At 55.6% G+C, this 20,369-nt stretch overlaps 1 protein-coding gene across 1 annotated transcript in view; it reads right to left on the bottom strand.

Moving 5' to 3' along the window:
* MYOM3 (myomesin 3) overlaps nucleotides 1-16,830 on the bottom strand; it is a 44,177-nt gene extending 27,347 nt beyond the window's left edge. Inside the window, exons 1-12 of the mRNA XM_006197069.4 lie at nucleotides 16,701-16,830; nucleotides 13,532-13,710; nucleotides 13,225-13,305; nucleotides 12,330-12,489; nucleotides 11,453-11,610; nucleotides 7,431-7,526; nucleotides 6,162-6,250; nucleotides 4,372-4,416; nucleotides 3,744-3,884; nucleotides 2,136-2,297; nucleotides 1,432-1,573; nucleotides 174-373 (exon numbers count right to left, since the gene is read on the bottom strand). Coding sequence (XP_006197131.1) covers nucleotides 174-373; nucleotides 1,432-1,573; nucleotides 2,136-2,297; nucleotides 3,744-3,884; nucleotides 4,372-4,416; nucleotides 6,162-6,250; nucleotides 7,431-7,526; nucleotides 11,453-11,610; nucleotides 12,330-12,489; nucleotides 13,225-13,305; nucleotides 13,532-13,692 — 1,435 coding nt within the window. The 5' untranslated portion in view covers nucleotides 13,693-13,710; nucleotides 16,701-16,830. The remainder of the gene's footprint in view (nucleotides 1-173; nucleotides 374-1,431; nucleotides 1,574-2,135; nucleotides 2,298-3,743; nucleotides 3,885-4,371; nucleotides 4,417-6,161; nucleotides 6,251-7,430; nucleotides 7,527-11,452; nucleotides 11,611-12,329; nucleotides 12,490-13,224; nucleotides 13,306-13,531; nucleotides 13,711-16,700) is intronic.
* Nucleotides 16,831-20,369: the final 3,539 nt, after the last annotated feature.

Raw genomic sequence — 20,369 nt, 5'->3', positions numbered from 1 at the left:
GGGTAGCTAAGGACAGCACTGTGTCTCCTCCATCAGACTAGGGGTTCCCGAGGGCTGGGCTGTGTCTCCCCCTTGGAACAGGGCTTGGAATGAGGCCTATTCTGCCTGTGAGGCAGTCCTGAGTGTGCCCCGACTGATGCTCTGGAGTGTCCCTTCAGGGCCTCTGTACCTACCTGTCTTCCTCTGGGCTTCATCATGGTCGCTCATGACAACTGGTTCTGAAGCCTTGGAGGGGAGGCTGCTGCCTGCTCTGCTCATGGCTCTCACCCGGAACCGATAGGTCTGGCCTTCGAGGAGGCCTTGGATTGGGCACCGACAGGTCCCGCCAGGGGCCTGGTGGCAGGGCACCCATTGCTCAGACTCGCCCTGGCACCTGTGGGAGAGAGGCCCTGGCTTCAGCCCCTGCCCACGACTCACATCTTCCCAGTCTGAGCCTGGGCTGCTAGCCCAGCTCATCTCAGTTAAAGTCCTGCTTTCCATTTAAAAGCCCAGCTCCAACCTCAGGCCCCCAGGAGGCCTTTTCACCATCCTCCACCAACCATCATGCTGATCAGAATAGCTAGTGCCTTTCATGGAGCTCTCCTGTGTGCCCAGACCTGTGCTGGGCCCTTCACCTCCATCATCTTGTTTAACTGAGGCAGTCCTCGTCCTTAGGCATGATCATTGTCTTCACTCTACAAACGGGATCTGCGTTTAGAGAGTGAGATGGATTGCCCAAGGTCGCTCGGCTTGTGAGTGGGAGAGTTGGAATTTCACCCGAGGGCTGTCCACTTCCTGTCGGTGTGTATTCCAGAGTGACCCTCAGAGTCTCTCTGAGCTCTCTGGGCACCACTGTCCTCCGGCAGTGCCCCAGCACACAGTACTGGCTGGATGGGGCAGTGGTCACGTGTGGGTTCAAATCCTAACTCTGCCACTGGGGGCATGTACCTCAGTTTCCTCATCTGTAGAACGGGGCATGAAGGATTCCCCCTCCCCCTTAGCTAGGGGTTGTTGCAAGTATGCAGGTGGCTGGATGAGGTGTTACCTCCAGCTAGGACCTCGGATCTGGCAGCAGGAGAAGGAGGCGGGACGTCCCAGGCTCCCCTCTTCCTCATGTGCTCCCTCCCTCCCGAATCAGTGCTGCTCTGTCTCTGTCACTCAGGGAGGAAAGCAGCCAACAAATCCACACGTGCTCAGATTTGAAGTATTAATGTTTGTCCCTCCCATAGTCAGCTCATGCTGTAAAGGGTCCAGAGGGCAGCAGCTGACTCCAGCGGTGGGGGGTTCCAGGTATCAGTGGACACACTTCTATCGCCCTCAAATAATATAACACAGTCTACCTCCTGCCCTGTTCTGAGGAGAAACATGGGGCCCCCTTTATCCTATGGTCCCACTCTTGTCCTCACAGAGCCATCTGCACCCATGGGCTCTGCACTCAAGAGACCGACTTACAGCTCGATGGAGTAGCCAGTGATGGGGTTGCCCCGGGTGTCGCTGGGTGGAGTCCATGTCAGGATGAGGCAGTCTCTCTTCACGTCCAGGCATCGAACATTCAAGGGGGAGCCTGGAGCCCCTGGCTTCTCAGCTGCAGCATCTGAAACCCAGGATGGGGTGGAGGGCGGGAAGAGAGGGGTGGGGAGGACCCTTCTAGTCAATGTCCACTTGGCAACAAACTCCCTCTCACTTCCACCCAACATCCTCTTCTCATTAACCCTCCAGGAGCTCGGCTTTGGTCTTGAGGACCAGGACCAGGACCTCTTTCTTTTAAACTAGAGAATCTAGGGAGGTTACAGGGCCCCGTTGTTTTTAGGGGCCTATTCTGCACCACACACCTGAACAATTAGCATAATTAATCTGAGTCCCAGAGCAACCCCCTCATTTGGCAGATGGGAAAACTGAGTCTCATAGAGGAAAAGTAAATTGCTCAAGGTCACCCAGCTAGTGAAATGGCATAGCAAGGAGACAGAAATCAACCAGGGACTAGAATGATCCCAGCCCACAGGCTCTCAGGCTGTTTCTCTTTGGAGGGTCATAGGATGCCACCAAGGCCCCAAGGAGCAGGGGACTTGCCAAGTGTCCTTTAGCCAATCAGTCAAGGGCAGAGCCCTGGTCTCTGGGCTCCAGCTGCATCCCCTGCCCCCACCCCACCCTCTCACCTCTCACAAACACATAGGTGCTCTGCTCCCGGAGCCCAGAGGGCGAAGGCACCTGGACCGTGTACAGCCCCTCGTCCTCCTTGTAGGCACAGGATACCTTCAGGGATGCCTGGCGGTCTGCGTAGAGCATCTGCCGGCGGCTGGAGGACCTCAGTAGCCTCCCTGCAAAGACAGGGTCTAGTGTTAGCTCCTGGGGGATCCGGGCCTCACTGTGGATGCTCTGAGGATCTAGGTGGAGGTGGGGCCAGCATGGTTATAGCCTGAGGCTCTGCTGGGGAGTTGGGGAAGGGGTGATGACCTCTAGGACTCTCCTCTGCAGAAGGCTTGGGGTAGGGGTGGGGCAGGGCCCAGGGAAGGGGCTTGGGGCTCAGTGAGGGAACGAGCATTTAGGGAAATGGTCGGCAGCTCTGTGAGGAGCGGGAGGTTCTGTGTGGAAGTAGGAATAATAGAGATGGGGTCGGGTGTGAGGGTCAGGGGCTCTTTGGGAGGTTGGAGGCTCTAGGAAGGGTGTAGGGCTCAGTGGGCGGGGACTGTGAACTAAATGAGACGTGGGGGGAGTTGTTGAGGAGGGTGGGGATGCAGGAAAGGGCCAGGGGGGCTCATTGAAATAGTTGGTGTGCCAGGGAGGGGTCGAGGTCGGTGAGGAGAGTGGGGACTCAGTAGATGGGACCTTAGTGGGAGGGATGGGGGCTCAGTGAAGGGGCTCTGGGGCTCTAGGACTCCCCCCGAGGTCATGCTGTGGGACCATCCTGCTCTTTGTCCCAAGCAAAGGCTCCTCCCTCCTGTCAGCACCTCTGTTTCGGAAGATCTACAGGTTTGGGCAAACATCTCGGTCTGTAATTGCAGCTGCTCCTCAGGGCTCATGGCTTCCCCCTCCTCCGTCCCCAGGCCCGGCCCGAGCAGCTTCCCCAGGCTCAGGCAGAGGGGTCCCCAAGGGGGCTGTACTTCTTGTCCTTTGGCTGCAGGCCTGGTCACAAATGGGGCAGGAGGTCCGGCCATCCTTCTCTGCCCTGCCTGGGCCGCCTCTTCCTGTCTTAGCTGCCCCGGCCCAGGCCTGTGACCCCCACAGCGGTCTTCCAGCTCATGAGGAGCAATTATTTACCTGCACCCACAACCCTGACTCTGAAAAGCCTTTAGGCGACTGTCACCACCTGCCCTGACACTCCTGGGCTGACCTGCCTCCTGGCCTCTGTTCTCATTGCTTCAGATGTCATCTCTTACCCTAGGGTGCTGAGGGGATCCGCAGATATAAAGGGCTGGGACAACGTCTGACCAACTGCAGGCTCTCAGTGGGCAGTGGCTGCAGTTCCAGACGGAGAACCCCATGAGCTCCTGCGTGTCTGTGCCCACCCCGCCCTGGCACGGGGCCTGGCACTGTGGGTGTTCAGTGACCCTTTGCAGGTGACTTGATCTGACCCCACCTGGCTGTGTAGCTTCCTTCTGTCTCCTCAGCACCTGGGACTCAGCTCGCACTGGTTTGGGGAGAGGCATATCTGAGTTCCTCTCTCCAGTGGGGGTCCCGGGGTTGGGGTGGAGCCAGGGTTCTAGCCCCTCTCTGGCTTCCACCTCTGCCTCTGAAGGCTAGGGGCCAGGACCAGGGGTCCTCACCGTCTCGGAACCACTGGATGTTCTGCTCAGCATCTAACACATCTTCCGAAAATAGGCAGGACAGGGAGAAGGGTTCCTTCTCACGGGCGAAGACTGGCTTCAGCACTGATGTGAATTCCACGCTGCGGCCAAACATCAGTCCTAGGTGGGAACAGAAATTTAGGGCAGAAGTATTCTGAGGCCTCCAGCCTAGCCTGGGGCTTAGATGGGAGCCAGGACCCTTCTGGGGCAGCCCCACTCCTCTGGGTCAGGATTCACAGTGCCTGAGGTGATCTTAACAAGGGGAAGAGGGCCTGATCCTGGGGCCCGGGCTGGGGAGATTTACCTAGGTGGGACCAGATGAGCAAAAATGGCAAATATCCAAAGGGCCATGTCTGTTTGTCTTTTTGGCTTTGCCTTTCTTGTTGTTCCGGCCACTGGACAGCTCAGTAGCTGGGGGCAGCTCTGGGGTGCCTACAGACCCCCAGAAGCCAGTCTACAAGTATTACCAGCTTACAGGCAAATGCTATGTGGACATCCCTTTGTGCACAATGGGTGGCTGTATTACAAAGGGGGCTATGTGGGTGCCCGACGAGGAGTCCCAGACACTCTCCTCCCCAAAGGCCCGTCCCTCCTCCTGCCTCCTTACTTTTAAACATCTCTGAATCAAAGCCAGCATCCTTCCCCAGGTAAGCTGAAAAACACAGAGCAAATGGAGTTTGAAAAGGTTCAGCCCCTACGTTCCTATTAAATTTGGGAGGCATGACCTTTGGATGTGGGTTTGAGTCCTGGTCTATTAGTGGCTCTCCCTTTGGCTTGGAGAAAGTTCCCTCACCTCTCTGTGCCTTGGTTCCTTCATGGATAAAATGAGGACAGTGATTCCCACCTGATGGTGGTGGCAGGGTTTCAATAAGTACGTTCACATGAACAAAGTCCTCAGCTGGAGCCTGACAAACAGTCAGTGCTCAATGAAGGGTGGTTTCCTTCCTTTACCCAAACCCATCGCCAGATCCCACAGTCCTAGAGGTCGAGCCTAGTCAGACTGGGATTTCTGGTGGGGTCGGGGAGAGCTGGCAGGGCAGGGCAGCGCAAGAGGGCCTCCTGGAGGCTTCAGTGTGAGATCCAAGGTGGCTGGACACAGACCACCAGGGAAGAAAGAGAACCGCTTTCGTTCACAAAGCGCACACCGTGTGCTGCTTATTAACGCATTTAAACCTCACAGCAGCCCTGTCTGTTGCTGCCATTATTATCCTCTCATGAACAGATGAGGAAACTGAGGCCTGATCACCTAGCACGCACCCTAGTAGCCTGAAGCCATGACATGACACCGGTCCCTGGAAAGACCTTGATGGAAGGAGGCATGGGGACGTGGATGAAAGGATGGGAAGGATGATGGACAGAGGGAGGCAGGCCCCCATGCCTGACCTTGCTTCTGACTCTGGGCACCGCCTATAGGGACAGCTCAAATTCTGCAGAGAGCCTGGCCTGGCAGCAGGACAGCTGCCTCCCAAGAGCTATTTGGGGAAGAGGGCAGAGGGGTGGAGAGGCTGTGAAAGACATTTTAACAAGGTCTGATGAGAGGTGGGAAGAGGGTTGGACTCCAGCCTGTTAGCAGCCCAGTGTGTGTGCGCACGTGTGTGTGCGTGTGTACGTGTGTGTGCATGAACCCTCACACACGCAGTGTCTCTCTCAGGGCCCTGAGGGCAAGACCCTCATTCTCCAGGGCTCAGAGGTGAGGCCTCCTGGGCTGGGATCTGCCCTGGTCATGGGGTGGGGGAGGGAAAGTTATCATTCCCCAAGAGCCTGCTCCCGCCAAGCTTTAGCTAAATCATCTCACTGAATCAGCAGGAGTGTCAGAGGGCAGGGAGTGGGATTCCCGCGTTGCAGGTGGGGGGCTCTGGGAAGTGGGTGGCCCCCCAGCTCATACAGCCAGTGGGTGGCAGAGCCAGTGAGCAGACTTGGTCTGGCTGACTCCTGCACATCTTCTGTGCACTCGGCTGTGATTTCAGATGCCCCCGGGGAACCTCCAGGAGGCACCTGAACCAGCTGGGAAACACTCACCAGCAGCCAAATGGGGCTGTGGGGTCAGGAGGGGAGTTGGTGGGACTCAGCCTTTGCCCCTGAGGACCCCTGGTGGCCAGGTTGCCCTCCCAGAGGCCCTGAGCTGGACTTGGACCCAAGCCCAACACGATGGGATGATCATTCTCTTCGGGGATAGGGAGGTGGGGTCCCCTTGAACAGGAGTGTGGGTTGTACAGTCTGAGAGCGGAAGGTCCCAGGGAGGCGGGAGTCCCCAAGGCTGTCCTGGTCACCGGATCCCAGGCCAAATACCCCTGGTCCGGGAGCCCCTCCCCAAATCTGATGGCAGACCCATGTCCTCATCTGCTCATCCTGGGTTTGCTGTGGGCAGCCTGGCCTGCTGGGGGCCAGCGGACTCACTGCGGACAAGGACTTTGGCGAAGGCGGAGGCCTGGCCGAAGGCGTTCTTGACCACCACGGTGTAGGTGCCTGCATCCTCAATGGTGCATCTGAAAAGGAGAGAGGGAGACGTTCCCTGGACTCCAGGGAAACGCAAGTCTCTGTGTAGACACAGAGGAAAGCCTGGGGGAAGACTTTAGGTTCTAGGCCAGGGCCTGCCTCCACAAAGCTGGGTGCCTTTGGACTGCCACTGTCCCTCTCCATGCCTCCATGTCCTCCTCTGAAAAGCTCAGGATATAACCAGCCTAACCCACCTCAAGGGAAAGGCCTTTGCAAGTATCGTTGTTACTGCCCCTGCAGGATCAGAGAGCTTAGGTGACTTGACCAGAGTCACAGAGCAGCTGGAATTCTACCCAGCTCCAAGGTGACAAGCCCTCTCCCAGGCATGGCCTCCCGCCCTATCAACACCTCCAGGGCAGAATCCTGGAGCAGGAGTTGCCCAAGGCACGCGGCCAGTCTGTGCCAGCGCTCGGCCAGATGCCCAGGTCATCTCAACCTCAGGCCCAGGTCTCACCACCAGCCTGGCCAACCCTGTCTTGTTCCCAGTAGAGGCCTGGGCCAGCTCCATCCAGGGGCAGTGTGGTAGCAAAGAGGGTAGATGGTAGCACGTGGCACATCTGGTCCCATCAGCAAGCAGAGAGGCCCCTTGGTGCCCCCTCTCCTCCCCTGGATGCTGGGGCAGGAATCCCTCGTTTCAAAGGTCTACTGCACCTGCCCCTCCAGGCTGCCTTCCCTGAATGCACAGCCCCCATGCTTAAGACTCACCACCTCCTGAAAGGCCTTTCTCACTCTCTCTCTTCCAACGGCTTCTCCTGGCATGTGTGTTTGTGTGTTTGTGTGTGTGTGTGTGTGTGTGCATGTGTGTGTGTAAGTGTGTTTTCTCTGCACCAGCAAGGAGTTCTCTCAACACGCCTAGCTCAGCATGCATTCAGTCTTGGCTTCTAGCCTCTGAGTCCCAATTCCTCACTGTGTGTTCCAAGGCATTGGAACCACATGGGAGTGTCTGTTAAATACCCGTTCCTGGGCCCCACTTCAGACCTATTTAATCAGCCTCTCTAGGGGCAAGAGGAGGGTCCAGTCCACGAATCAGTATTTTCACAAGCACCCCAGAGACTTCTGAAGATGAGCTGCCTGGGTTAACAGCTCTGAGGAAGGATTTGGAATCCTGCTCTGGCCTCGGTTGTGCTGGGGCCTGGAGGCCATGGGTCCCTCTGGGGCTCATGGTCTCACCTCCTAATCTCCAGCGTCAGCAGCCCGTAGTTGTCGGTGATTTTGTACTTCCCAGCGGGAAAGAGGCGGGGATCAATTCGCATGTCATTTTTGTACCTGTAGAGACAAGGAGTCTGTGGCAGGCAGTGTGGTTCCGAGTAGGAAGGATCTGGACCCTCACTTAGGTGACCCAGGGCGGCGCTTTCACTGCTCTGAACCTCAGTTTTCCTCATCTGTGAAATGGGAGTAATAATCGCACTGTTCTCTAAGGGTTGCTGTGATAATCAAATGGGAGAAGGTATGCAAAGCCTGAATGCTGTAGATGCTCAAGGGTTCATTCCCTTCTGAGGAACAGAGCAGAGGGAGCCTGGAATTTGCAGTAGCTGCCCCTCCTGCAACCACCAAGGCCCAAATTTTTCCTCCTCTCTGAGGGAGATTGCCGAGGAGGATTCCCCATCCCTACCTCCTTTGTCAACTCCCGGGACAGAAGTTCTTTATCTTGGCTCTTGTTAAAATCACTGGGGGGAAGCATTAAAAATCTCTATGTCCCGATTTTGAACATAAGCCTTTGGGAATTTGCATCAGAAACTGCTAATTGTTCTCTAATAACCATTCTCCCTCTGATGCTAAGGTAATAGAATTTGTCACTGAGCCACCTGACATAGAGCATGCTTCCTAGACGCTCTCTCTGCGAGGTGTGGCCACGTGACTGAACTCAGTTTCGTCAGCAGAAAGTAAGTTCAAGCATCATGTGGCTGCTTCTGATAACACCTTTTGCCCTTGTTTACATCCTCTTTCTCTCCATCCTATGGCAAGAATATGACCACGACGGCTGCCATCTGGAAGTGGGAAGAGGCCTGAGGAACCTGCGGGGTGGAGTTGCTTTAGCAGCTGTCTACATCAGACATTTACGTGAAAGAAAAAAACCTTCTATTTTAATTAAGCCATTAGACAAAATCTCCACGCCCAGGCTGCAGCCCAGATCAATGAAATCAGAGTTTCCGGGTGTGGGACCCGGGTATCAGTGTTGTTAAAACTTCCCAGGCGATTCCCAGGGATGGCCCATCAGTTTGCCCCGCTCCACTGCACCCTGGGGACTTCCTTCTGTTTTCTGTGAACCCTGGGTTCTTGATCTCTCTGCCACAGACACTGGGCAGTGAGGTGGCCTTGACCACTGGGGGACGTTCTGGAGACTTAAGGAGTCAGGGCTGGCAACTGAATGTCTGTGAAAGCTAGGTCTGAGTTCTTGACACAGCCTGCTATGTGACATTGAGCAAGTCAGTGCCCCTCTCTGAGCCTCCGTGTCCATGAGGCCTTTGCATGGACAGTCAGCCTCAGCGGTGGCTGAGATTGAAGAGGAGGACTTGGCCAAGAGAGGGTGCCCCAGCTTCAGTTCATCACCTTCCTTGGACCCACCCCTCATGCCCGGTTTGTCTCCATGGCAACCAAACAGTGCTGAGCCCTCTTCTGAAAGTCTCCTGTGGGGAGGGTGGTACCTAATCTGGGCGCCCAATCTTTCCACCTCTCCCAGGCCTGGGGGCCAAGGTCAAAACCCACCCCCACCTCCCAGCTGTCATGAACATTCCAGACACCTCAGCCTGGCCGCCTCTGCCTTTCCCAGAAGAAGCAGCAGCTGCAGCTCTGGGCACGACCTGGGCAGCCTCTCATCTTGTCCCCTCTGGGTTTCAGTCTCCTGCCTGTACGGGACCCTTGAAGGCATGGGCGGTGTGGATGCAGCTAAGAGGCAGCCAGTCAGAAAGCAGCATTAAACGAGACAGCTGAGGCGAAATGCCCAGCCCAGAGCCTGGCTCAGAGACACCCATATTAAAGAGTGAGATTATTGTCATTTACCTAAATTAATTTTTCCTTTACATATTGTGGTGTTAGATTTTACTTTTTAAGGCTGCTTGGCCTGGGAGATTGATTCTGACATCGATGAATCATGGCCAGGGCCCACTCTGCAGTGTGAACTTAGCCAGACTGGGCCTTGCTGAACTTGCCCTGTTGTTGCCCCTGCATTCAGCAAGTGCTCGATAACTGCTGAATGAATCCACTCCTCTGAGCCAGGTGAGCCTGGATCTTCCTCCTGACCTGGGGGCTGGGTGTCTACCAGGGCCTGGGCAGAGCTCTGGAGGCCAATCCTAGGATGATATGTGGCCCTCCGGGAGGTGATTAATGATGGAAAACCCGATCCCCAGGGGCCACCTGAGTCCCTCCGGCTGGAGGCGGGCCTGGCCTTGGCTTCTGCCACTTACAAGGAATGCTCAGCTCCTTGTTGTGGAAACCTTGCTGGCAGGGGTGGAAAGAAGCCTCCTTCCCCGGAGGCTTCCATGGAATGCCTGAGATGTGGGCCTCAGCGCCAGTGTAGCGCAGGGCTTGGCCACCAGGCCGGGACAGCTGAGGCGCTGACCCCCACTTCACCCAGGCTGGCTGGTGGGAGCGGCCCTCTTACCGGCCCAGCAATTTGCAGGCAGGAACTGCCTTGGTCCCCACGGAATTTGAATGAGTGCCATCTCGCAATGACGAGCCCCAAAGCCACCTCCCTCAGGACACTTTTCTTGAGTGCTCCTCACCTGAACTCTTTCTCTTTCTCTGCCTTTTTAGTCATTATATATGCTTTAAGGAAAAGAACAGCTAGTGATTATCTTCCTACTCTCTCGGCCAGTAAAAGGAGCTCTGGGCTGGGAGGCAAGAAGCATGAGTTTGAATCCTGGCTCACGCTGGCTGTGTGACCTTAAACAAGTCACATCACCTCCCTGAGCCTTGATAGCCTGTGAAGTGGGATATAGTCCCAACCTCATGAATGGCCCTGAGGCTCAAATAAGAGGAAAGTGCTGGGTCAGTGTAAAGGGGGCTCAAGTATAAGATGTTGCTTTTCTTGTGTGACCTCAGTTATTTGTGTGCTTATCTTCTCTCTGCTACCAGACCATGTTCACTCTCAAGAGCAGGCATACATGTCACCTCCTCCAAGAAGCCTTCCTGGATCCTCCAGGAAGAGGCAGGTACTGCTTCCTCTTCACTTTCACTCTTTAATCTCAAATACCACCCAGTGAAGGTACTTCTCTTTATGTTAACGTTTCTCTTCTGGGCTGAGGGTTCCTTGAGGCCAGGTTGTGTCTGGGTCATTTCTATGCCTCAGTGCCTGAGTCGAGGCCTGGGACAGATTACACTCCCGGTAAATATTTGTTGAAATCATTTCCTCATCTCCCCACGTGCCTAACAATGGGCTTTAGACCTCAGGGGACTCAGTGAACAGTGGACTCAGCTGTGTGAATGATAGCTGTCCTTCTGTGGTAGAATTGAGACCCAGACTTGGTGGTGCCCACCCCCATCTCCTCCACACCAGCTCAGGAGACACCTGCCTGCCCACCCCTCGGCCAGCAAGGCCTCAACTCCGTGGCTCTGTTATGGGCAAACTCCCAGGAAAAGCACCTCCTACTGTCCCAGCACCTTTCAAGCTCCGAGGGCTTCTGTATTTTTGAGGCATTAAATTCTCACCACATGCAAGTTGGACAGGAGATCTTCAACTCATTTTACAGAACAGGAAACTGAGGCAGGACCAGAGAGGTTAAGAGATGTAGTTGACACCATACACTGAGTTAGTAGAGAGCGTGCGAGCTAGGCCTGGGGTGTGGGGCTCCCACTGCAGGCCTGAGCTCCTTCGCGCTGTAGGGCCCCTGCCTCTCTGTCTCCTCTCCTGCACACCTGCCCTGACCTTCCTCCCACCACCATCCCGCAACCCCGGGGGTGCCCAGCTCAGAGCAGCTGCCTTCTCATGCCACCAGAATCATATTTTCACAAGTGCTGGCTCCCCGGGGCCCTGTCCTCCAGCCCCAGGCTGGCTGGGAGGCAGCTGAGAATAGCCCCTCCTGAGCTTCCCAGCAGCTGCTGCTCTGTTTGGGGGTGGGCAGAGCTCAGGGTCTGTGGGTCTGCAGCTCTTCTAAGGCAGAGAAACTTCTAGGGGAGGGACTGGGCCCCCGGAAGGGAGCTGTTGGGCACTCACGGAACCCTGGAGGCCCTCTTCTCCTGCCGCAGTGGCTTACCAGGTGACCTGGGGTGGAGGCGAGGCCTTGACAGTGCAGGTCAGCAGGACCGTGGTGTGTTCCCAGACAGCGTGGGAGCGCAGCGGGATCCAGAACCAGGGCCCCCGGCCGGCGCACAGCTCCCTCAGCTCCTTGGCCTCCCGGACCTTCTCCTCTGTCTGGAAGCGGGAGGGGGTCTATGACTCCTTTGGGCCAGGGCACCACATCTCCCCCGTCTTTGCTGTTGCCTTTCCCCCGACACCCAGGCTCTGGAGTTGGACCCATGTGGGTTGGGGCCCCCTCACTTGTGGCTGAGAGGCAGTGTGACGTGGCCCAGAGGGCAGGGTGTGGGCTTTGGAACTGGCTGGCCTGGGGTCAAAGCCAAATTCTGTCACTTACTAGCTGTGAGACCACAGGTGAGTCCTCCACTTCCTTCTCTGTAAAATGGGGATGGTAATAACATTTCCCCCTCCTGTGGGGTTGCAGTGAGGACTAAATGAGTTACATGTGAAAACATGGGTGCTGATAAAGCCCAGGTAAATATTGTAGCTATTGCTGTCCTGCCCAGGGAGGGGTTATGGAAGTGGCTTAGATCCCTGACATTTGTCAGGAATAGCATTTCCTGAAGGGCTTCTGTGTTCTAAGCACTGGGAAAGTGACTTGACAAGCCCAGTCTCATTTACTTCCCACCTCAATCATGAGAATCGATGCCACATCTACCCATTTTACGGATGAGAAGACTGAGGCTCAGAATCAGTTGCTTGCCCAAGGTCACACAGCTAGAGGGTGGGGGCCCTGGGATGCCCAGCTCTTTTTGAGCCAAGGGTAGGGTGAGGTGAGCGGCATGTGAAGGGTCCCTGGCTCCAGGGCCTAGGGAGCCCCATTCCACCCCCCTCACCCGCCGTCTTAGCGCCTTCCGATCTCGTCTCTGGCGCAGCAGCCACTGGGTCCGTAGGAAGGCGATCTCTGTCCTCTCCCACTCGTTACCGAAGCCCACCCGCTTCTGCCCTCGCTCCTCCAGCTCCACGGTGTGGGTCTGGCGCCTCAGCTGGGCCTCCCTGCGGTAACAGAGGCCATCACAGGTGGAGAGCATGGGGGTGGTGTCATGGGGGGGCATCCCAGCCGTGCCTTCCCTGCACCCAGCAATGCCAGCTGCACATTAAGCTTCTCGAGGACAAGAGCAACCTTAATCCTCTCTTGCACCCAAAACACCCTGAATGGGTCTGGCTTTTAGAAGATGCGTAGTAAGTATTATTGATACAGCTCATAAGGCTCTCTCACAAACCCTTGTTCCTCTTATTTTCACTACAACCAAGTGGACAGGCCTTAGTCTCCCCCATTTCACTGGGTAGGGACTTGAGGTTGCGTGACTGGCTCCAGGCCAGCCAGGACCAGGACCCCGGCTCCTAGCCCACTATGTGGCTTCCGGATGCTCTCGAGCTCAGAGGCCTTCCCATCTCGGGACTCATGTCCAAAACTTGGGCTGGTTTACTTGCTCTTCCTTTCCCCACCGCCTGCCTCCTCCCAGACCATGTGAAGCCGGGTGGTGATGTGCAGGCCCCCACCCTCTCCCTTGGGGCCAGGGCCTCACTGCTGCCTGTGGGCCCATCCAGAGGGTGGTGCAGTGAATGGGCTTTGTGGTCAGGCAGCCCCAGGCTTGAACCTCCAAGGAGCCCCTCACTCCAGGTGTGTAACTTTGGGCAGGTTCTTTCAGCTGAGTGTGGGAGCCCAACAGGGAGGCAGGGGGCTGGACAGAATGGCCCAGGGTTCTCTGGAAAGCTCAGCTGACTTACCACGATGTCTCTGAGGAGGCCGTCAGAGCCAGGGCTGCAGCCAGGGCGTAGTCTGCGTCGCTGAACTGATACTCTTCCTCACTGGCCCCAGGGAAAGAGAGAGAACGGCTCCTGCAGGTTTGGCTGGGGGATCTGGCTGGGGGCTCCCAGAGATCAGGGCTGCATCAACCCACCTCGGGGTACTAGCCCGCATGGCCGTGCCTCCCCCCTCACACTGGGGTCTCAGAAAGCAGGGCCAGGCCTCCCCGCCTCAGTCTGGGGGCCCTGGGGGTAGGGCAGCGGCCGGGGCGGGGCCCTGACGCCCCACCTGCTGCGGAAGGTCCGTTTCCTCGTGGAGGAGCCCATGTGCAGGCTGTGCTGCCGCTCCTCCTTCTGCTCTTCCTCCTGGCGGCGCTCCAGCCTGTGCACCTCCATGGCCTGCGCCGGCCGGGGCTCCCCTGCGCTTCCCGGGTTGCGAGGCAGAGTCATGGCTGCGAGAGCAACAACCTGCCAAGCCAAGGTGCACGGTCACTCCACCAGGTGTCCGCCCATCCCTTCCCTGTGTGGTCCTCCAGCATCTCTGGGAGGTTTGCCGGTCGGGGGTTCTCTCTCCAGTGGGCAGACAGGGTCGCTCAGGCTCAAGGGAGAGACGGACCTGCCCCAGGTGACGGGGTGGGCTTCACACTCTCAGCCTGGCTTGTCCACCACCCCACGCGCTGCCCCTGAGTGCGCAGACACCCGCAGTGGGGAGCAGCCCCTGGCTGCGGGCTCACCCTGCCCGTGTCCCTCTGCATGACCTGGATGAGGCCTTCCCTTTTATGTGCCTCAGCTTCCCAGACGGTGGGTGATTGAACATTGTGACGTCCAGGGATATTCTGTGGCTCCAGACGGGCCCACGTCCTCACTCTGCCTGCATATGCCACACTCAGTCCTACCTCTGAGCCTGTGCCTGCACTGCTTTCCTCATCTGGAGACCCCGTCTCCTCCTCCTGGCCTGCTTAATGCTCTTCATGCTTCAAAGCCCGAGCTGAGATGCCTAAGTTAGTGCCACGGTTGAGACTGGAGACTCTGGGTCCCATCCTTGGGTGTGAGCCCAATTTCTCATTCCAGTTTACAAGTGTATGATCTTGGGCAAGACTTTAGGCCTTGGTTTCCTCATCTATAAAATGGGCCTGCAGACCCCTAAGGTGGTCATAAAGAGTAGATGAGTGCCTGGCATTTAGTAAGTACTATATAAGTGTCAGACATTAACGTTATTTTTCTAAGCTCTGCTGAGAAACTACAGGTCACCTAAAATTCTCCCTTTTTAAATTCCTTCTATATTTTCTACCTGCACCCCACAATTTAGCTCTGATTCAGAAAATGCCTCCTTTTATTATTTAATTATGTCGTATCTGTGTATCTTGACTCTTGAATAAGATCATGAGTGAATTAAAAGTCCCAACAGTGAGTGCTTGCTGTGGGCCAGGCCCCGTGTTAGGAGTTTTCAAATGCATTGACCCTGGTTCCTATAATGACCCACCTGACACAGCGCCATTATTATCCCATTTTACTCATGAGGAGGAGGAGTGCTGGCCCAAAGTCACCAAAGCTGGCTGGCGGTGGGGTTATGACTGGCACCCAGGTCTCTTAACCTCTGTTTTGCATCCACTCCTGGCCAGGCCATGGCTGAGGCCAGGGACACAGTGCACAACACTTTCTTCACAGCGATGGGACCCTCCTTCATATTCCTGAAGCTCAGGTCTGGGCCCCCCAGGTGGTGGCCAGTAAGGTTGGATCAAATGGGTCTGGAGCAGGAGCAAAACCGTGGACGTGGGGAGGGAGGTGAGGAGAGTAGGGGCCCTCAAGCCAGCCAGCTTTGTGTTCTTCACTAAGTCCTTTCCCAGATCTGGGGCTTGGTGTCACCACCAGGCCTCTGAGGCCACCCATCAGGGGGCCTCAGAGGCCTGGTGCTGGGTGGAATCCCTGGAATGGCCCTGACCTGGGAGGGTCCTTGCCGGACTTGGCCCTGACGTAGACCCTGGGCATGAAGAAGGAGGCAGAAGAGGAGACCACCGCCTCAGCACTGTCCTGTCTGCTTCTGTGAGGTCCAGCTCTGCCCAGGCGCCTCCTGGCTGGGCAAAGTGCGTGTGTGTGTGTGGATTGTGTTCTGACCTGGGTGTGAACACGCACATGGGGGACCATTTCTCTAAGTCCATGACGTGGGAGGTAGGCCCACTGGCCTCATTGGAGATCGGTGGCCCAGAAAGGCCTGTTTTGGGGTGTTGGGGGCTCAGGATCCCAAGGGTCAATCTTAGTGGGAATTTGTTCCTTCAGTTTCCAAAAAGTTTGCCCTCTTTGAGTGTCCACAAAGGATACCCAAGGGTTACCGCAGAGTACTAGCCAGGACCCAGGGCTGCCCCTGAGGCTCCCTTGACTTCCTGAGATGACCTGGGCTGAATGTAACGGGACTGTCACTACTTGGGCTTCCCATCTGGTCCCTCCTGAGGAAGAGGGTCTGCCTGCACCCAGGGAATGACTGGCCGGCTCATTCTGCTCCTTCCTCCTCGCAGCCCGAGAAGAGAGCTGCTGGGTACCACCCTAGGTGGGGAGGCCCTCCAGCTGTCCCGGGACTCCATGGCCCTGGCCCCAGCAGCTGAGGGTTAACGTTCTCTGGCGTCAGCTGCTGGCTCCCTTCTGTGGATGCTCTGTTCCTGATTAGCACAGCGATGGGCCTGGCGCTCATCCCTGACCTCCTGGGCCTCCCGCAACCAGAACCCTGTCTTTAGTGGATGAGCCATCGATTCTTTTTAAAGCACTGACTGAAGCTTGGGATTAAGCAGTGAGGAGATCGCAGCTTCCCCTGTCCTCTTTCCAGAACGCCGTGTGTGTGGGTCCGAGTAGGCCGGGACAGGCTCTAAGTGCCCCACCAGGTTCTGAGGCCGGAGTTCTGAAACCACCACTGAGGAGGTGAGGCAGCTCCTTCCCTCCTGGGCCTCGGTTTTGTGCCGGTGAGCTCAGCCTGGATAAGTGCCCTCCCTGTCCTGCGATGCGGACCCTGTAGGCTTGCTCCTGTCCCCTGCCTGCTGGGCCAGCCAAGCGGGGCTCTGCCAGCACTGCTCTAGGTTTGCTGGACCTGCCAGCCCCTCTGTTCCCTGCTGATTCCTGCTCGACTGCAGGAAAGCCTCTACTTCCTAGGACATCCCTAACTGGTTTGGGTTTTTTGTACCTTTCACATCTCAGAAGGCTCGGCTCGGGGGACGCTTGGCCACAGAGAACAGTGAGATGGGGCAGGGATTTTTTCCTAGAACCCTCTCCCATTTCCACTTGGGGTGATGCCGAAGCACGTCTACTTTTTCTTTCCAAATTTTTTAGGATCCTTTCCCAATATGTGGGCATGCGCACACCCACACACACACACACACAGACACACAAACACACTATTTCCCAATGGAAAGCTGAGGATCTCACTGTCCGGAGGTCTCCCTCCCCAACCCTGATCCCTGGAGGTGACTCACAGAAGCAGCCGTGCCCACTGAGGTGTCTCTGGGGAGAAGATTCCGGAGGATAAGAGGGTCCTAGTTTTCTTCTTGCCCTGGGCTCAGCGGAGACTGGGAGAAGAATGTGATCTTGGAGCCTGCACGGGCCTTAAATATAGCAGCGCTGAGACAGTGTGATGACAATGGATGAGAACTATGGGGAGGGGGGTGGAGGAGGGGAGGGGCCGGTCCCTGGGTCCAGCATAGCTGAGGCGGCAGCAGCAGGTGGAGCTGTCCCCACCCCCACCCCACCTCCCCAGACAGCTCCTCCCCTCAGCCCTGTCCCTTCTGCCCAGCTCGAGCCCCTCGTTAAAGTGGAAAGAAGGTCACAGCTCAGGCCTGCTTGTATGGAAAACAGATTAGGGGTGGTTTTCTCAGCTGCTGGGAGTTCTGATCTGAGTTCTTCCCCCAACAGACAGGTGCCTTGGGGAAGACACTCAATGTCTCTGATCTGACTCTTCTGAAAATGAAAACAGTCAGGCTGGGCACCCAGACGTCATGAAGACATGGAAGGGGTGTGACTTAAAAATAAGAGTCTTTAGTGCTTAGAAGTTGTCACTGGCTAAAATGGAAGTAGGTTTCTTCTCATTTCTACAACCCCCCCACCAGCAGTTGCCCACCAGCCCTCGCCCAGCCACGGTCACGTGTGTGGGGGCGTGGCACAGGCAGGAGAGGAGGGGAAGCCAGACTTTCTTCACTGTCCTAGTTTCTCAGGCTTCCGGAGTGGCCACCGTGGGAACTTTCTTCTTGACCTTTGCTCCCGCCTCCCATCTCAATTCTTTCCCCCACATTCATTCAAACCTACCCTCTGCCAGGCCTGGTGGGCACTTGAGGATGCAGAAGGGAAAAGGTAAGACCCTTGACCTGGGAGAAGTCCTGATTTAGACAGGGAGACTGGCAATAGGGGATGATCAGGAAGGTACAGGGGAGCCAGGTCTCAGAGGATGAGCAGGCTTGGGGAAGCCTGTGCCAGCTCCAGTCCAGAGATACAGCCCACCCTCCCCTGCAGGGGACAAGCAACACTGTGCCTGTCATTCTTCCTAGTGCCTCAGGGACTACTCATAAGGGAGAGAGAGAGGGAACACACAAGTGAGCTCTTCAGTTAAAATCTCAGTCTCCTAAAAAGGAACACTTGTACACTACTGACAAGAATGTAAATTGGTGCAGCTGCTATGGAAAGCCATACGAAGTTTTCTCAAAAAACTAGGAATAGAAATACCATATGACCCTGCAATTCCACTCCTGGGTATATACCCTCAAAAATAAAAACATTAATTCAAAAAAATGCATGCACCCCAATGTTCGTAGCAGCGTTACTTACAATTGCCAAGATATGGGAGCAACCTAAGTGTTCATCGACAGATGAGTGGATAAAGAAGATGTGATATATATATAGCCAATGGAATACTACTCAGCCATAAAAAAGATTGAAATAATACCATTTTCAACAACATGGACGGACTTGGAGGGTATTATACTAAGTGAAATATGTCAGACAGAGAAAGACAAATACTGTATGATATCACTTATATATGGACTCTAAAAAATAAAACAAACTAGTGATATAACAAAAAAGAATGGGTGTGGGGTTCCCAGGTACCCCTCCCCTGACCAAGCCCAGGGATGCCCTAATTCTTCCTGATGTGCCTTAACATGAGCACAGCCAGCCCTCAGGCCATGGGGTTGAGTAGAGTTTGGACTTGGAGCTATATGAACTTTAGTTTAAATCCCAGCCTCTGGCACCTGTTCTCACTAACGGGGGGAACTTGGCGTCCTTTCTGGGCTCCATTTCTTTGTCTGTAAATTGTATGTAGGCTCTACGATGAGAGGGAACTTGTCCGCCTGTTTTGTTCACTGTCTCCTTAGCCCCAAGAGCAGTGCCTGGCATACAGCTGGGCCCTCGATGGACGCATGTTTAAAAGTGAATAAATGAATGCCTGTCTTGCAGAATGTTTGTGAGATTCGAATGTGGTTAAAATGGGTGACGTGCCTGATAAAGTACCTCGCTCATGGCTAGTAGTTTTCAAAATGTTTCCTTATTTCTCTCCTTTCCTTTTCCCTTTCATTTCTCTCTTTGGACTTATGAATATGAAGGACAGTCTCTTGAACCCTATTTCACCTGCCAACCACCTTGAACCTCCACACCACTTTTTCAGGCAGCAACCAAACTGTCTTTGGCTACTGGCTCCACCTGGTGGCCAAGTGGAGAACTGTCTGGTCCAGTGCTTTCCCTCTCCACCACTACCCTCCTTCTCTCTGCTTCAGTCTCCCCTCCCTTTGTCACTCTCATACTTCAGTTAATTCCAATTACTGTTCTTCTCATACTAAGAGGTCAAAATGCACCTTCTTCATGCCCATTCCTCCTTAGAATGGGAAGAGGAAATGGACTTGAGTAGCCAAGTTGGGGTATCAGAGCAATGTCCCACCAGCACCAGCGCCAGCAGGTGAGGCAGGGGCTGACTGTATCACTCTGGCCATTCCTGCCTCAGCTTATTGTTTCTGTCCTACTTTCTGTAAGCTGGGGCAGGGTCGGGGAGGTGGATAGCAATAGGGGACAAGCCCTGGTGGTGACATCTGGCCTCCTTGTCCAGGCTGAGACTCAGACTAGGGAGGAGCAGAGCGATTCGGCTCTTGGGGACGCTGGGGGACCCCTAGTCCTATTGGCCCTATTCTCTGGGTGGAAACTCAGGCAACCCCTGTGGGCTCCTGGGGTAGGGGCTTGGGAGGCCAGGGGTCTGCTGGCATCACAGGTTGAAATACCACCCCTACGTGCAGCTCGCCCACCCCCATCAGGGGGCAGATGGGCGTGGCTCTAGGGAAGTGATATGAGGCCAATAGATAGGAAAACTGCTGCTATAAGAGTACGGGTCTTGCCACTTGCCTGAGAGGATTCACCAAAGGAGTTAATTACAAACCCAGATTCCCCAGGAGCTGCGGATGCAGCAGGTCTGGGCTGGGGTTGAGGAAGCTGTATTTTAAGGGAGCTCTCCAGGGGATTCTTGCGGTGAGGCAAGTTTAGGAAACTGACTTGGGCAAGAAACACTTTGGGCCATATTTTCCTCCTTTGCAAAATACCAGTATTGCAGCCTGTCATGGAAGGTTAACAGAAGAAAGAGTGATGAAGTGCAGGAACTTTCCAGCAGCATGTCTGTGTTCCTCCTCTTACTGCTCCCAGTACTGCCACTGCTGCTCTGCTGGTCTTCCACCCCTGGGCTGGGCTCTGTATGCCCTGGAGGCAGGTGACGTCATGCAAGACTCACCTGGCTCTGGCTCGGTGGGGCTGGGCTGTGGAGAGTCCTGGAGTGGGGTCAAGGCCGAGGACACTCAGGAATGCCAAGGCCCTAGCCCAGCCCTGGGGCCTTGGACACCCTGCCTCCTAGCTGGTTCCAGCCGTATCCACAGCCTGGGCCGCCTGCCTGTCTGGGAGAGCTGAGGAGGGACGCAGCCTGGGGTCTGCTCCTTAGTGGGGACAGGGCCAGTCCAGCGAGGGTCACAGGACTCAGAGTCATGGACTGGTAGGAACGTCTATCACCTGAGGACCTTAGACAGCTCTGTGGACTTGTGAGTTGGAAGAGATGTTTATGGCTTTTAGTTAAAAAATAAATAAATAAAAAGCTTTGTGACACCCCGTCTTGCTTACCTGGTGAC

This window comes from Vicugna pacos, chromosome 13, assembly GCF_048564905.1.
Source record: "Vicugna pacos chromosome 13, VicPac4, whole genome shotgun sequence".
NCBI lineage: Eukaryota > Metazoa > Chordata > Mammalia > Artiodactyla > Camelidae > Vicugna > Vicugna pacos.
This window is presented reverse-complemented; position numbering and strand designations above follow the sequence as displayed.